At 52.5% G+C, this 18228-nt stretch overlaps 2 protein-coding genes and 1 long non-coding RNA gene across 3 annotated transcripts; all 3 read left to right on the top strand.

The window, feature by feature from the left end:
* Window positions 1-241: 241 nt before the first annotated feature.
* LOC121193957 lies at window positions 242-1490 on the top strand. The gene is made up of 3 exons (XR_005895344.1): window positions 242-292; window positions 927-1125; window positions 1444-1490. It is a non-coding gene; the product is annotated as an uncharacterized LOC121193957 (long non-coding RNA).
* Window positions 1491-2453: 963 nt separating this feature from the next.
* On the top strand, window positions 2454-4759 carry LOC121194680 (mucin-5AC-like). The gene is made up of 2 exons (XM_041057662.1): window positions 2454-4397; window positions 4439-4759. Exons 1-2 carry the CDS (start codon window positions 2454-2456, stop codon window positions 4757-4759), a joined length of 2265 nt encoding a protein of 754 aa, XP_040913596.1.
* A 12122-nt stretch (window positions 4760-16881) lies between these two features.
* On the top strand, window positions 16882-17895 carry LOC121194697 (cell wall protein DAN4-like). Its single transcript, XM_041057685.1, has 2 exons — window positions 16882-17075; window positions 17196-17895. Exons 1-2 carry the CDS (start codon window positions 16882-16884, stop codon window positions 17893-17895), a joined length of 894 nt encoding a protein of 297 aa, XP_040913619.1.
* The last annotated feature ends 333 nt before the right edge of the window (window positions 17896-18228 follow it).

Genomic DNA, 18228 nt, shown 5'->3' on the forward strand with positions numbered 1-18228 from the left:
AACCAGCCACAGTATCGCTGCAGTAATGGAACTCTCTTCCTGCGGTATTCACTCATCCGATACACAAATCTGCATCTGGAAGGTATGTTTGATTCAACAGCCTGCAGTGTCTTTGTGGCTTCACAAAAATTGTAAGAGATCTCTTGTCAGAAACCTAATGTTTCTCCAAACCTTTCCCACAGATGGGTCACGTTTGTTGTCGCTGCCAGACAGGTGTGACAGTTCAGTCCAGATTTATAGGTGGTGGTTACTGGTGAAGCTTCCCTATACTGGCTGCTACACAGCAATTCAGGTAAAATATTTAATTCTTTGTCCAAACTAATGAGTACAGATTCTTTATCTCCATCTAACCATGTTATTCCTGGTATTAGTGGTATGTTATTAGGTGCTTCCCCTTTCCCTGCATGTTTTTGGGGAATGAATGACGTGAGACTAGTGAAGCCTCAGGGTGCTGATATTCTGTATTTTGTCTTTTTCTTAAAACATCTTATGAAAAGTGTTTGATCTGAGATCAGAAAAATCTCAACACCTTACAAATGTTTTATTCAATGTTTCAGGCTTTGTTAACAATTCAATTCAGAGTTGTGTTTGACCTATTAAGATAGTTCTTGTGACTTTTATGTAAAAGTTACTCTGGACATTATTGAAACATGAAGCTAACATGCAAAATTACCAGCACATTTATGGACTGAGGTGATGTCTGAAAGGGGTTTATATTACAGGCCAAGTCACCTGGAGGTGCTGCTGCTCTTGACCAGTCACGTTCAAGTAATTCAAGCAATGAGTCTGCACTGTCTGTGGATTTTTTTTTTTTTTTTTTGTGTTCAGTTTACTTTCCATCTTTGCTCTGAAATGAACTGCTGTTATGACTGGACTATTTCTTTTGATGCCTCATACAATTAATGACACTTTTGTCTGTCCCTCAGACTGGAGATGGAAATGATTTCCACCCATTGAAACTGCATTATTTTGACCGTCTGCGGCAGGAGAACGTGACAGGCATGGCTATCTGCGATAATCCAGTAATGTCACCACAAGCAGCGGCACCGTTGGTGACTTGTAGAACAACACATGTCGCTGTGAAGCTGCCTCGTAAAACCGAACTGAGAAAAGTGAAAGAGCTTGGTAAGGATCAGGTAGTTGGGAACATGCGTTGTAATTAATCAGCTCCTTAACAGGCCATCACACACAGCCCTCCTACATTATTGCCATAAAATGTAATTATAGAGTGGCATTTGGGGGGATAAGCCCTAATCCAGACTATTGATAAAATGCTGAGTTCAGTAGAACAGTTAGAAAGGGAGCTGATAAATCAAAATTGATGTAATAGTTTTTTTTAATATATAGGGGAGAAGTTTAAATTGCATGAACCATAATTATGATTGATTTTGTGCACACACTTGTAAAGTAAACCTAAGAGATTTGAATTTGCTTTTTTGGCAGATTTTTTCACTAGCGAAGGATACTCAGTGAGACAACAGAAGACCTCCAGTGCATTAATTGTGGATATATCTAAGTTACCAGAAAGAGTAAGTGCAAAACAAATAAAAAACTATTGTTAAAATACATGAAACATTGAACATGAAAACTAATATTAAGAATGTTCACAGGATTCTGCCTTTGAACTGGTTTATACTGACACTGCTGGGAGACTGTGTGCAACGCTGGCAGCTTGTTTCCCAACGTTACCAAAAGTTGGAAGGCATCGTGTTAGGAAAGCTCCACAGGAACCAGATTTATTCAGCCTTTGGGGCTTTGATGATGTTCCCGTTGAACCATTCAATCCACAAACACAGACAACACAGACACCAACGGATACAGACACAGCGACAGCCACAACAGAGGAAACTGATGAAGATATTTATTATGATTTGTGGGGATTTGAAACAATTCCTGAAGTGCCATTCACTGGAATAGAGACAGAGATTCCAGGGTCTACTGCTTCCACAACCACCTCCGCTGCTCCTGCTACGACAGCCACCACTACCAGCGCTGCTCCTGTCACGACGACCACCACCGCTGCTGCTCCTGCCACAACGGCCACCACCACCACTACCAATGCTCCTCCCACGACCACCACCACAGCTGTTCCTGCAACAACAACCACAACTACCTCCGCTGCTCCTGCCACTACAGCCACCACCACCTCCGCTGCTCCTACCATGACAACGACCACCACCACTGCTGGTCCTGCAACAACAACCACAACTACCTCCGCTGCTCCTGCCACAACAACCACAACCACCTCTGCTGCTCCTGCAACAACAACCACAACTACCAGCGCTACTCCTGCCACGACAACTACCACCACTGCTGCTCCTGCCACAACGGCCACCACCTCCACTGCTCCTGCCACGACGACAACCACCACCGCTGCTCCTGCAACAACAACCACAACTACCTCCGCTGCTCCTGCCACAACGGCCACCACCACCTCCGCTTCTCCTGCCACAATGGCCACCACCATCTCCGCTGGTCCTACCACAACGACCACCACCATTGCTCCTGCCACAACGGCCACCACCACCTCCGCTGCTCCTACCACAACGACCACCACCATTGCTCCTGCCACAACGGCCACCACCACCTCTGCTGCTCCTACCACGACAACGATCACCACCACCGCCGGTCCTGCTACGACACCTACAACCATTGCTGCTGCTCCTGCCACGACCACCTCCGCTGCTCCTGCCACGACCACCTCCGCTGCTCCTGCTACGACAGCCACCACTACCAGCGCTGCTCCTGTCACGACGACCACCACCGCTGCTGTTCCTGCAACAACAACCACAACTACCTCCGCTGCTCCTGCCACTACAGCCACCACCACCTCCGCTGCTCCTACCACAACGACGACCACCACCACCACTGTTCCTGCCACAACGGCCACCACCACCTCCACTGCTCCTGCCACGACGACCACCACCACCACTGCTGCTCCTGCAACAACGGCCACCACCATCTCCGCTGCTCCTACCACAACAACGACCACCATTGCTCCTGCCACAACAGCCACCACCACCTCTGCTGCTCCTACCACGACAACGACCACCACCACCGCTGGTCCTGCCACGACAACTACAACCATCTCTGCTGCTTCTGCCACAACAGCGACTACCACCATTGCAGCTCTTGCCACAACATCGACTACCACCACATCTTTGACACTGGCAACCACTACCACTGCAGCTCCTGTCACGACATTGGCTACCACCACCACTGCTTCGACGCCGGCCACTACTACTAGTGCCGCTTTTACCACAACATCGCCAACCACCACTACCATTCCTGCCACAACAACCACAAGTACCTCCGCTGCTCCTGCAACCACCTCCTCTGAGCCTACTTCCACCACCACTGCTCCTGCCATGACTTCAGCTACCACTACCACTGCTACAACGCCGGCCACCACCCCCACTGCAGCTCCTGTCACGACATCACCTACTACCACCACAACCACTACTGCCTTGACGTCCGCTACATCCACCACTGCTACGACGTTGGTCACCACTACTACTGCTGCTCCTACCGCAACATCACCTACCGCTACCACCATCCCTGCCACAACAACTGCACGTACCTCCGCTGCTCCTGCAACCACCACCTCTGAGCCTACTACCACCACTGCTGCTCCTGCCACAACAGCAACAAGTATCTCTGAGCCTACTACCACCACCACTCTTGCCATGACATCAGCTACCACCACCGCTGCTACAACGCCGGCCACCACCACCACTGCAGCTCCTGCCACGACATCAGCTACCACCACCGCTGCTACAACGCCGGCCACCACCACCTCTGCAGCTCCTGCCATGACATCGGCTACCACCACCACTGCTTCGACACTGGCCACCACTACTAGTGCCACTCCTATCACAACATCGCCAACCACCACTACCATTCCTGCCACAACAACCACAAGTACCTCCGCTGCTCCTGCAACGACATCAGCTACAACCACCACTACTTTGACGCCGGCCACCACTACCACTGCAGCTCCTGCCACGACATCGCCTACTACCACCACCACCACTCCTGCCTTGACGTCAGCTCCATCCACCACTGCTACGACGTTGGTCACCACTACTACTGCTGCTCCTACCGCAACATCGCCTACCGCTACCACCATCCCTGCCACAACAACTGCACGTACCTCCGCTGCTCCTGCAGCCACCACCTCTGAGCCTACTACCACCACTGCTGCTCCTGCCACAACAGCCACAAGTATCTCTGAGCCTATTACCACCACCACTCTTGCCATGACATCAGCTACCACCACCGCTGCTACAACGCCGGCCACCACCACCACCACTGCAGCTCCTGCCACGACATCAGCTACCACCACTGCTGCTACAACGCCGGCCACCACCACCTCTGCAGCTCCTGCCATGACATCGGCTACCACCACCACTGCTTCGACACTGGCCACCACTACTAGTGCCACTCCTATCACAACATCGCCAACCACCACTACCATTCCTGCCACAACAACCACAAGTACCTCCGCTGCTCCTGCAACGACATCGGCTACAACCACCACTGCTTTGACGCCGGCCACCACTACCACTGCAGCTCCTGCCACGACATCGCCTACTACCACCACCACCAGTCCTGCCTTGACTTCAGCTCCATCCACCACTGCTATGACGTTGGTAACCACCACTACTGCTTCTCTTACCACTACTTTGCCTACCACCACCTCCATCCCTGCCACAACAACAGCAAGTATCTCCGCTGCTCCTGCAACCACCACCTCTGAGCCTACTACCACATCTGTTGCTCCTGCCACAACAGCCACAAGTATCTCTGAGCCTACTACCACCACCACTCTTGCCATGACATCAGCTACCACCACCACTACTTTGACGCCGGCCACCACTACCACTGCCGCTCCTAAAACGACATCACCTACTACCACCATAACCACTCATTCCTTGACGTCCGCTACATCCACCACTACTACTGCTGCTCCTACCACAACATCGCCTACCGCTACCACAACATCGCCTACCGCCACCACCATCCCTGCCACAACAACTGCAAGTACCTCCGCTGCTCCTGCAACCACCATCTCTGAGCCTACTACCACCACTGCTGCTCCTGCCACAACAGCCACAAGTATCTCTGAGCCTACTACCACCACCACTCTTGCCATGACATCAGCTACCACCACCACTGCTACAAGGCCGGCCACCACCACCACTGCAGCTCCTGCCATGACATTGGCTACCACCACCACTGCTTTGACACTGGCCACCAGTACTAGTGCCGCTCCTACCACAACATTGCCAACCACCACTACCATTCCTGCCACAACAACCACAAGTACCTCCGCTGCTCCTGCAACCACCACCTCTGAGCCTACTACCACCACCGCTGCTCCTGTCATGACATCACCTACTACCACCACCGCTGCTCCTGTCATGACATCACCTACTACCACCACCACCACTCCTGCCTTGACGTCAGCTCCATCCACCACTGCTATGACGTTGGTAACCACCACTACTGCTTCTCCTACCAATACTTCGCCTACCACCACCTCCATCCCTGCCACAACAACTGCACGTACCTCCGCTGCTCCTGCAACCACCACCTCTGAGCCTACTACCACCACTGCTGCTCCTGCCACAACAGCCACAAGTATCTCTGAGCCTACTACCACCACCACTCTTGCCATGACATCAGCTACCACCACCGCTGCTACAACGCCGGCCACCACCACCACTGCAGCTCCTGCCACGACATCAGCTACCACCACCGCTGCTACAACGCCGGCCACCACCACCTCTGCAGCTCCTGCCATGACATCGGCTACCACCACCACTGCTTCGACACTGGCCACCACTACTAGTGCCATTCCTATCACAACATCGCCAACCACCACTACCATTCCTGCCACAACAACCACAAGTACCTCCGCTGCTCCTGCAACGACATCGGCTACAACCAAAACTGCTTTGACGCCGGCCACCACTACCACTGCAGCTCCTGCCACGACATCGCCTACTACCACCACCACCACTCCTGCCTTGACGTCAGCTCCATCCACCACTGCTACGATGTTGGTCACCACCACTACTGCTTCTCCTACCACTACTTTGCCCACCACCACCTCCATCCCTGCCACAACAACAGCAAGTATCTCCGCTGCTCCTGCAACCACCACCTCTGAGCCTACTACCACCACCGCTGCTCCTGCCACGACATCACCTACTACCACCACCACCAGTCCTGCCTTGACTTCAGCTCCATCCACCACTGCTATGACGTTGGTAACCACCACTACTGCTTCTCTTACCACTACTTTGCCTACCACCACCTCCATCCCTGCCACAACAACAGCAAGTATCTCCGCTGCTCCTGCAACCACCACCTCTGAGCCTACTACCACATCTGCTGCTCCTGCCACAACAGCCACAAGTATCTCTGAGCCTACTACCACCACCACTCTTGCCATGACATCAGCTACCACCACCACTACTTTGACGCCGGCCACCACTACCACTGCCGCTCCTAATACGACATCACCTACTACCACCATAACCACTCATTCCTTGACGTCTGCTACATCCACCACTACTACTGCTGCTCCTACCACAACATCGCCTACCGCTACCACAACATCGTCTACCGCCACCACCATCCCTGCCACAACAACTGCAAGTACCTCCGCTGCTCCTGCAACCACCATCTCTGAGCCTACTACCACCACTGCTGCTCCTGCCACAACAGCCACAAGTATCTCTGAGCCTACTACCACCACCACTCTTGCCATGACATCAGCTACCACCACCACTGCTACAAGGCTGGCCACCACCACCACTGCAGCTCCTGCTATGACATTGGCTACCACCACCACTGCTTTGACACTGGCCACCAGTACTAGTGCCGCTCCTACCACAACATTGCCAACCACCACTACCATTCCTGCCACAACAACCACAAGTACCTCCGCTGCTCCTGCAACCACCACCTCTGAGCCTACTACCACCACCGCTGCTCCTGTCATGACATCACCTACTACCACCACCACCACTCCTGCCTTGACGTCAGCTCCATCCACCACTGCTGTGACGTTGGTAACCACCACTACTGCTTGTCCTACCACTACTTCGCCTACCACCACCTCCATCCCTGCCACAACAACAGCAAGTATCTCCGCTGCTCCTGCAACCACCACCTCTGAGCCTACTACCACATCTGCTGCTCCTGCCACAACAGCCACAAGTATCTCTGAGCCTACTACCACCACCACTCTTGCCATGACATCAGCTACCACCACCACTACTTTGACGCCGGCCACCACTGCCGCTCCTAAAACGACATCACCTACTACCACCATAACCACTCCTGCCTTGACGTCCGCTACATCCACCACTGCTACGACGTGGGTCACCACTACTACTGCTGCTCCTACCACAACATCGCCTACCGCCACCACCATCCCTACCACAACAACTGCAAGTACCTCCGCTGCTCCTGCAACCACCATCTCTGAGCCTACTACCACCACTGCTGCTCCTGCCACAACAGCCACAAGTATCTCTGAGCCTACTACCACCACCACTCTTGCCATGACATCAGCTACCACCACCACTGCTACAACGCCGGCCACCACCACCACCACTGCAGCTCCTGCCATGACATTGGTTACTACCACCACTGCTTCGACACTGGCCACCACTAGTGCCGCTCCTACCACAGCATCGCCAACCACCACCACCATTCCTGCCACAACAACCACAAGTACCTCCGCTGCTCCTGCAACCACCACCTCTGAGCCTACTACCACCACCGCTGCTCCTGTCATGACATCACCTACTACCACCACCACCACTCCTGCCTTGACGTCAGCTCCATCCACCACTGCTATGACGTTGGTAACCACCACTACTGCTTCTCCTACCACTACTTCGCCTACCACCACCTCCATCCCTGCCACAACAACTGCACGTACCTCCGCTGCTCCTGCAACCACCACCTCTGAGCCTACTACCACCACTGCTGCTCCTGCCACAACAGCCACAAGTATCTCTGAGCCTACTACCACCACCACTCTTGCCATGACATCAGCTACCACCACCGCTGCTACAACGCCGGCCACCACCACCACTGCAGCTCCTGCCATGACATCAGCTACCACCACCGCTGCTACAACGCTGGCCACCACCACCTCTGCAGCTCCTGCCATGACATCGGCTACCACCACCACTGCTTCGACACTGGCCGCCACTACTAGTGCCACTCCTATCACAACATCGCCAACCACCACTACCATTCCTGCCACAACAACCACAAGTACCTCCGCTGCTCCTGCAACGACATCGGCTACAACCACCACTGCTTTGACGCCGGCCACCACTACCACTGCAGCTCCTGCCACGACATCGCCTACTACCACCACCACCACTCCTGCCTTGACGTCAGCTCCATCCACCACTGCTACGATGTTGGTCACCACCACTACTGCTTCTCCTACCACTACTTTGCCCACCACCACCTCCATCCCTGCCACAACAACAGCAAGTATCTCCGCTGCTCCTGCAACCACCACCTCTGAGCCTACTACCACCACCGCTGCTCCTGCCACGACATCACCTACTACCACCACCACCAGTCCTGCCTTGACTTCAGCTCCATCCACCACTGCTATGACGTTGGTAACCACCACTACTGCTTCTCTTACCACTACTTTGCCTACCACCACCTCCATCCCTGCCACAACAACAGCAAGTATCTCCGCTGCTCCTGCAACCACCACCTCTGAGCCTACTACCACATCTGTTGCTCTTGCCACAACAGCCACAAGTATCTCTGAGCCTACTACCACCACCACTCTTGCCATGACATCAGCTACCACCACCACTACTTTGACGCCGGCCACCACTACCACTGCCGCTCCTAAAACGACATCACCTACTACCACCATAACCACTCATTCCTTGACGTCTGCTACATCCACCACTACTACTGCTGCTCCTACCACAACATCGCCTGCCGCTACCACAACATCGCCTACCGCCACCACCATCCCTGCCACAACAACTGCAAGTACCTCCGCTGCTCCTGCAACCACCATCTCTGAGCCTACTACCACCACTGCTGCTCCTGCCACAACAGCCACAAGTATCTCTGAGCCTACTACCACCACCACTCTTGCCATGACATCAGCTACCACCACCACTGCTACAAGGCCGGCCACCACCACCACTGCAGCTCCTGCCATGACATTGGCTACCACCACCACTGCTTTGACACTGGCCACCAGTACTAGTGCCGCTCCTACTACAACATTGCCAACCACCACTACCATTCCTGCCACAACAACCACAAGTACCTCCGCTGCTCCTGCAACCACCACCTCTGAGCCTACTACCACCACCGCTGCTCCTGTCATGACATCACCTACTACCACCACCACCACTCCTGCCTTGACGTCAGCTCCATCCACCACTGCTGTGACGTTGGTAACCACCACTACTGCTTCTCCTACCACTACTTCGCCTACCACCACCTCCATCCCTGCCACAACAACAGCAAGTATCTCCGCTGCTCCTGCAACCACCACCTCTGAGCCTACTACCACATCTGCTGCTCCTGCCACAACAGCCACAAGTATCTCTGAGCCTACTACCACCACCACTCTTGCCATGACATCAGCTACCACCACCACTACTTTGACGCCGGCCACCACTGCCGCTCCTAAAACGACATCACCTACTACCACCATAACCACTCCTGCCTTGACGTCCGCTACATCCACCACTGCTACGACGTTGGTCACCACTACTACTGCTGCTCCTACCACAACATCGCCTACCGCCACCACCATCCCTGCCACAACAACTGCAAGTACCTCCGCTGCTCCTGCAACCACCATCTCTGAGCCTACTACCACCACTGCTGCTCCTGCCACAACAGCCACAAGTATCTCTGAGCCTACTACCACCACCACTCTTGCCATGACATCAGCTACCACCACCACTGCTACAACGCCGGCCACCACCACCACCACTGCAGCTCCTGCCATGACATTGGCTACTACCACCACTGCTTCGACACTGGCCACCACTAGTGCCGCTCCTACCACAGCATCGCCAACCACCACCACCATTCCTGCCACAACAACCACAAGTACCTCCGCTGCTCCTGCAACCACCACCTCTGAGCCTACTACCACCACCGCTGCTCCTGCCATGACATCACCTACTACCACCACCACCACTTCTGCCTTGATGTCAGCTTCATCCACCACTGCTACGACGTTGGTCACCACCACTACTGCTTCTCCTACCACTACTTCGCCTACCACCACCTCCATCCCTGCCACAACAACAGCAAGTATCTCCGCTGCTCCTGCAACCACAACCTCTGAGCCTACTACCACATCTGCTTCTCCTGCCACAACAGCCACAAGTGTCTCTGAGCTTACTACCACCACCACTACTTTGACGCCGGCCACCACTACCACTACCACTCCTAAAACGACATCATCTACTACCACCATAACCACTCCTGCCTTGACTTCCGCTACATCCACCACTGCTACGACGTTGGTCACCACTACTACTGCTGCTCCTACCACAACGTCGCCTACCGCCACCACCATCCCTGCCACAACAACTGCAAGTACCTCCGCTTCTCCTGCAACCACCACTGCTGCTCCTGCCACAACAGCCACAAGTATCTCTGAGCCTGCTACCACCACCACTGCTACAAGGCCGGCCATCACCCCCACTGCAGCTCCTGTTACGACATTGACTACCACCACCATTGCTTCGACGCCGGCCATTACTACTAGTGCCGCTCCTACCACAATATCGCCAACCACCACTACCATTCCTGCCACAACAACCATAAGTACCTCCGCTGCTCCTGCAACCACCACCTCTGAGCCTACTTCCACCACCGCTGCTCCTGCCACGACATTGGCTACAACCACCACTGCTTCGACGCTGGCCACCACTACCATTGCAGCTCCTGCCACGACATTGTCCACCACCACTCCTGCCTTGACATCAGCTTCAACCACCACTGCTACAACGCCGGCCACGACTACCACTGCTGCTCCTACCACAACAGCACTGACCACCACCACCATTCCTGCCACAACAGCCACAAGTACCCCTGCTGCTCCTTCAACCACCACCACTGCTCCTGCTACGACATCGGCTACCACCACCACTGCCTCGACGCCGGCCACCACCACCACTGAAGCTCCTGCCACGACATTGACTACCAACACCATTGCTTCCATGCCGGCCACCACTACTACTGCTATTCCTATCATAACATCGCCTACCACCACCACCATTCCTGCCACAACAACCACAAGGACCTCCGCTGCTCCTGCAACCACCACCCCTGAGCCAACTGCCACCACAACCACCACCATTTCCACTGCTGCTCTTGCCTCAACAACGACAAGTACCTCTGATGCTCCTGCAAGCACCACCTTTGAGCCTACTACCACCACTGCTTCTCCTGCCACTATAGCCATAAGTGTCTCTGCTGCTCCTGCAAGCACCATTTCTGAGGCTTCTACCACCACCACTCTTGCCATGACGTCAGCTACCACCACTACCACTCATGCCATAACGTCAGTTACCACCACCACTGCTTCAACACTGGACACCACCAGCGCTGCAGCTCCTGCCATGATATCAGCTACCACCACCACTGCTTCGACACAGGCCAGAACTGTCACTGCCGCTTCTTCCACGACATTGCCTACTACTCCCACTGCTTTGACGCCGGCCACCACCACCACCACTAAAGCTCCTGCCACAACATCGCCTACCACCACCACCGGTCCTGCCATAACGTCAGCCACCACCACCACTGCTACTGCATCAGCCACTACCACCACTGCTATGATGAGTTCTGTTCCAACGACAGTGAGCTTCTCTTCCACTGCACCTGGTGGCTCTTCCACTACTGCAGTTGGCACCTCCTACTCTACGAGTGTTGGCTTATCCACAACCAGCGGTGCCGTTTCCACCACTATGGGCATCTCCTCTACTACATTGAGTGCGTCCTCAACAACGATGTAAAGGACTTGAAGATAAAAATTTTTATTAAATCCAGGAATACAAAAAGTATTGATAGTATAATAAAATATCGATAAATAAGGCAGTTTGTTTCTGTACTTTTACATTTATTTATTTTTTTATATTTCTTTTTCTTTAGGGCAATAATTCAATATGTTCACATTTCCATAAGTCAATTCTGGTGTAGTACATTAATGAGGGTTGTGAGCCTCACAGTACCGGCATATTTTGTCGCTGGCTTATGACTTAATTGCAGATATATGGTCGCTGCTGATACAGATAAGAGGATCGGAGCGGATAATGTTAGGAACGCTGCTGCGGTGTTCCGTGCTCTCAGAGTCCGTTTATTGCGGGAATACTAGGCTACAATTTTATTTCGTCTCATTTTTCTGTTTAAAAAGTCCGACATTACATGAACACAGCAGCTCCGTCTGTAAGCGGCTGTTGTAACTGTAAGTGGATAGTGGGGGAAGGCAGCGGTGAAAACCGGTAAATATTAAATATTAAACATTTTAATATATTATTTTCATCATTATTTGTATCGTTATCATTAATAATAATGACAATAATAATAACAATAACAATGTTTAACTTTTTAATATATTTTATCAATATGAAATAATGATTGTTTCACAGTTAAATTATAGACTAGAAATAAATTTCCCCCCACAACTCCACCAAACCCTGCAGCTCCACCTAAAACCCCTCTATCTGAAACAGTCATGTTTAAAACACAGCAGCAACATTATGATTTCTGTTGTATGCTGTGTGTCGCGATTACACGGGGTCGAGCTAGCCGGGTCGGACTCGGGGACCGTCGTCTGGTGGATGTAGCTGCGTGTAGCTTCCGCTTAGCTTGTTAGCCTAGCTGATTTGCTGATTAGCCTTAGGCTGGCTCTGTTGCTCCAAGCTAAGTGGCCCGGTTCTCGTCCGGCTGACCCGTAGAGTAACCGCCTCTTCGCCAAATATGGAAAGTACACTCCCACTAAAATCCAAGATGGCGCAGCTCAAATGCCCATGGTTTGGTCACAAAACCGACTCCCCGAAATCAATGGGTGACGTCACAGGTGCTACGTCCACGTCTTATACAGTCTATGGTGAAAACGCACCTGTGCCGCCTCTGGATCTAATCAAGCTGATTAACCTTATTGCGCAGGTGCGCAGAGCCTCCAGTTTCCCAGTCCGCGTCACTGGTCTCGTCTGACGGCGCTGAGTGGACCGGAGCGCTGCCATGGCGTCCGCACTGATGGCTTGGGTTTGGATCGGTTTAACTCTAGCCCAGCTCAACAACACAGAGACCCAACGGTACGCACACGGACGTCTGGCCGACCAGGACGAGCGTTACGACGGCAACGAGCAGAGGTTAGAGGTGGCTCCAGAAAAGGGGACAGAGCGAAGTTTCCCAGCGCCGGTTTGGAATTTCATGCAAGGTGAAACTTTATATAAATATAAATATAAATATAAATATATGTATATATCACTTTAACCTGACACTTGATCTCTCGTTAAAGGGAGTGGAAATGGCCCAGAGACATCAGATTTCAACCAGCCACAGTATCGCTGCAGTAACGGAACTCTTTTCCTGCGCTTTTCACTCATCCGATACACAAATCTGCATCTGGAAGGTATGTTTGATTCAACCGCCTGCAGTGTCTTTGTGGCTTCAAAAAAATGGGAAGAGATCTCATGTCAGAAACCTAATGTTTCTCCAAACCTTTCCTACAGATGGGTCACGTTTGTTGTCGCTGCCAGACAGGTGTGACAGTTCAGTTCAGATTTATAGGTGGTGGTTACTGATGAAGCTTCCCTATACTGGCTGCTACACAGCAGTTCAGGTAAAATATTTAACTCTTTGTCCAAACTAATGAGTACAGATTCTTTATCTCCATCTAACCATGTTATTCCTGGTATTAGTGGTATGTTATTAGGTGCTTTCCTGCATGTTTTTGGGAAATGAATGACGTGAGACTAGTGAAGCTTCAGGGTGCTGATATTCCGTATTTTGTCTTAATCTTAAAACTTCTTATGAAAAGCCTTAGACTAATCTGAGATTAGAAAAATCTCAACAACTTACAAATGTTTTATTCAGTGTTTCAGGCTTTGTTAACATATATTTTCTATTGTGCATAAGATGCAAACGTTTCTTCTCTGTTTGTATTAAACCTTGTGCTTTTTTTGTGTTCAGTTTACTTTCCATCTTTGCTCTGAAATGAAATGCTGTTATGACTGGACTGTTTCTTTTGATGCCTCATACAATTAATGACACTTATGTCTGTCCCTCAGACTGGAGATGGAAATGATTTCCACCCACTGAAACTGCATTATTTTGACCGTCTGCGGCAGGAGAACGTGACAGGCATGGCTATCTGCGATAATCCACCACAAGCAGCGCCACCGTTGGTTACTTGTGGAACAACACATGTCGCTGTGAAGCTGCCTCATGAAACAAAACTGAGGAAGGTGAAAGACCTCGGTAAGGATCAGGTAGTTGGGAACATGCGTTGTAATTAATCAGCTCCTTAACAGGCCATCACACACAGCCCTCCTACATTATTGCCATAAAATGTTATTATAGAGTGGCATTTGGGGGGATAAGCCCTAATCCAGACTATTGATAAAATGCTGAGTTCAGTAGAAAAGTTAGAAAGGGAACTGATAAATCAATAACTAATGTGGAAAAATTGATGTAATAGATTTTTTTTTTTTAATTTATAGGGGAGAAGTTTTAAGTCGCATGAACCATAATTATGATTGATTTTGTGCACACACTTGTAAAGTAAACCTAAGAGATTTGAATTTGCTTTTTTGGCAGATTTTTTCACCAACGAAGGATACTCAGTGAGACAACAGAAGACCTCCAGTGCATTAATTGTGGATATATCTAAGTTACCAGACAGAGTAAGTACAAAATATATGAAAAACTATTGTTAAAATACATGAAACATTGAACATGAAAACTAATATTGACTGTTCACAGGATTCTGCCTTTGAACTGGTTTTTGCTGACACTGCTGGGAGACTGTGTGCAACGCTGGCAGCTTGTTTCCCAACGTTACCAAAAGTTGGAAGGCATCGTGTTAGGAAAGCTCCACAGGAACCAGATTTATTCAACCTGTGGGGCTTTGATGATGTTCCCGTTGAACCATTCAATCCACAAACACAGACAACGCAGACACCAACGGATACAGACACAGCGACAGCCACAACAGAGGAAACTGATGAAGATATTTATTATGATTTGTGGGGATTTGAAACAATTCCTGAAGTGCCATTCACTGGAATAGACACAGAGATTCCAGGGTCTACTGCTTCCACAACCTCAGCCACCACATCTGCTCCGGCCACATCAGTGGCTCCTGCTACAACGACGACCACATCCGCTGCTCCTGCCATGACAACCACCACCACCTCCACTGCTCCTGCCACAACGGCCACCACCACCACCTCCACTGCTCCTGCCACGACCACCACCACCACCACCGCTGCTCTTGCAGCAACAACCACAACTACCTCCGCTGCTCCTGCCACAACGGCCACCACCACCTCCACTGCTCCTACCATGACAACGACCACCACCACCTCCGCTGCTCCTTCCACGACAACGACCACCACCACCGCTGCTCCCGCCACAACGGCCACCACCACCTCCGCTTTTCCTGCCACGACAACGACCACCACCGCCGCTGCTCCCGCCACAACGGCCACAACCACCTCCGCTGCTCCTTCCACGACAACGACCACCACCGCCGCTGCTCCCGCCACAACGGCCACAACCACCTCCGCTGCTCCTTCCACGACAACGACCACCACCGCCGCTGCTCCCGCCACAACGGCCACCACCACCTCCGCTGCTCCTTCCACGACAACGACCACCACCGCCGCTGCTCCCGCCACAACGGCCACAACCACCTCCGCTGCTCCTGCCACGACAACGACCACCACCGCCGCTGCTCCCGCCACAACGGCCACCACCACCTCCGCTGCTCCTGCCACGACAACGACCACAACCGCCGCTGCTCCCGCCACAACGGCCACCACCACCTCCGCTGCTCCTGCCACGACAACGACCACAACCGCCGCTGCTCCCGCCACAACGGCCACCACCACCTCCGCTGCTCCTGCCACGACAACGACCACCTCCGCCGCTGCTCCCGCCACAACGGCCACCACCACCTCCGCTGCTCCTGCCACGACAACGACCACCTCCGCCGCTGCTCCCGCCACAACGGCCACCACCACCTCCGCTGCTCCTGCCACGACAACGACCACCTCCGCCGCTGCTCCCGCCACAACGGCCACCACCACCTCCGCTGCTCCTGCCACGACAACAGCCACCTCCACCGCTGGTACTGCCACAACATCCACAACCACCTTTGTTGCTCCTACCACAATGGCCACCACCACCTCCACTGCTCCTACCATGACAATGACCACCACCACCGCTGATCCTGCCACAACAACCACAATAACCACAGCTGCTCCTGCCACAACAGCCACAAGTACCTCAGCTGAGCCTACTACCACCACAACCATCACCATTGCCACTGCTGCTCCTGCCATAACAACCACAAGTACCTCTGCTGCTCCTGTAACCACCACCTCTAACACCATGACCACCACCACCACTGCAGCCCCTGCCACATCGATTACCACCATCACCACGACTCCTGCCACGACGTCAGCTACCACCAACACTGCTACGACGCCGGTCACCACTACCACTGCCACTCCTACCACGACATTGCCTACTACCACCACCACTCCTTCCACAACAACTACAAGTACCTCCGCTGCTCCTGCAACCACAACCTTTGAGCCTACTACCCTCATGACCACCACCACCACTGTAGCTCCTGCCACAACATCGACTACCACCACCACTTCTTTGACGCCTGCCACCACAACCACTGCCGCTCCTTCCACGACATCGCCTACCACCACCACCACTCCTGCCACGACATCAGCTACCACCACCACTGCTACGATGCCAGCCACCACCACCGCTGCAGCTCCTGCTACGACATCGACTATCACCGCTACTACTTCGATGCCGGCCACCACTACCACTGCCGCTCCAATCACAACATCGCCTACCACCACCACCACTCCTGCCACGTCAGCTACCACCACCACTGCTTCGACGCCGGCCACCACTACCACTGCCGCTCCTAGCACAACATCGCCTACCACCACCACTCCTGCCACGTCAGCTACCACCACCACTGCTATGACGCCTCTCATCACCACCACTGCAGCTCCTGCCATAACATCGACTACAACCACCACTGCTTCGACGCCGGCCACCACTGCCGCTCCTACCACGACAACGCCTTCCACCACCACCACTCCTGCCACGACAACCACAAGTACCTCCGCTGCTTCTGCAACGGCCACCTCTGAGCCTACTACCACCATGACCACCACCACCACTTCAGCTCCTGCCATGACATCGACTACCACCTCTCTTGTCACGACGTCAGCTACCACCACCACTGCAGCTCCTGCCACGACATCGACTACCACCACCACTGCTTCGACGCCGGCCACCAGTACCACTGACACTCCTACCACGACATTGACTACCACCACCACTGCCATGACCAGTTCTACCTCAACGATAGTGGGTGTCTCTTCCACTGCACCTGGTGGCTCTTCCACCACTGCAACAGGCACCTCTTCCTCTACGAGTGTTGGCTCATCCACAACCAGCGGTGCCTCCTCCACCACTATGGGCATCTCCTCCACTACCAGTAGTGCTGCCTCAACAACAATGACTGTCTCCTCCACCATGACAGGCGGCGCCTCCTCCACTACATTGAGTGTGTCCTCAACAACGAAGTAAAGGACTAGAAGTCCTTTTTATTAGATACTGGAATACAGAAATTATTGAATGCATAATAAAATATGGATAAATAAGACAGTGTGTTTCTGTACATTCATGACATTTTTTTATATTTATGTTTTTGTACTTTTGCTTTTTTAGGGCAATATTTCAATATGGTCAGATTTCATTAAGTCATTTCTGGCGTTTTATATTAATGAGGGTTGTGAGCCCAACCTCACTGATGGTCAATCTTAACTCTTGAAAAACGTCTGAACTGCTCAGAAAACTGCTGACATGTTATCTGTGTTTTGGTCTGATGAGTCCAAATTTGAGATTTTTGGTTCCACCCGC

This window comes from Toxotes jaculatrix, chromosome 15 (genome assembly GCF_017976425.1).
Source record: "Toxotes jaculatrix isolate fToxJac2 chromosome 15, fToxJac2.pri, whole genome shotgun sequence".
Lineage (NCBI taxonomy): Eukaryota > Metazoa > Chordata > Actinopteri > Toxotidae > Toxotes > Toxotes jaculatrix.

Excerpts from the sequence above, each read along its gene's own strand:
- LOC121194697 (XM_041057685.1), top strand. The coding sequence starts at position 16,882 with ATGACCACCACCACCACTGTAGCTCCTGCCACAACATCGACTACCACC. Across the intron at positions 17,076-17,195 it reads GCTGCAGCTCCTGCTACGAC|GCCGGCCACCACTACCACTG; the intron begins ATCGACTATCAC and ends CACTGCTTCGAC.
- LOC121194680 (XM_041057662.1), top strand. The coding sequence starts at position 2,454 with ATGGCCACCACCATCTCCGCTGGTCCTACCACAACGACCACCACCATT. Across the intron at positions 4,398-4,438 it reads CAGCTCCTGCCATGACATCG|TGCCACTCCTATCACAACAT; the intron begins GCTACCACCACC and ends CACCACTACTAG.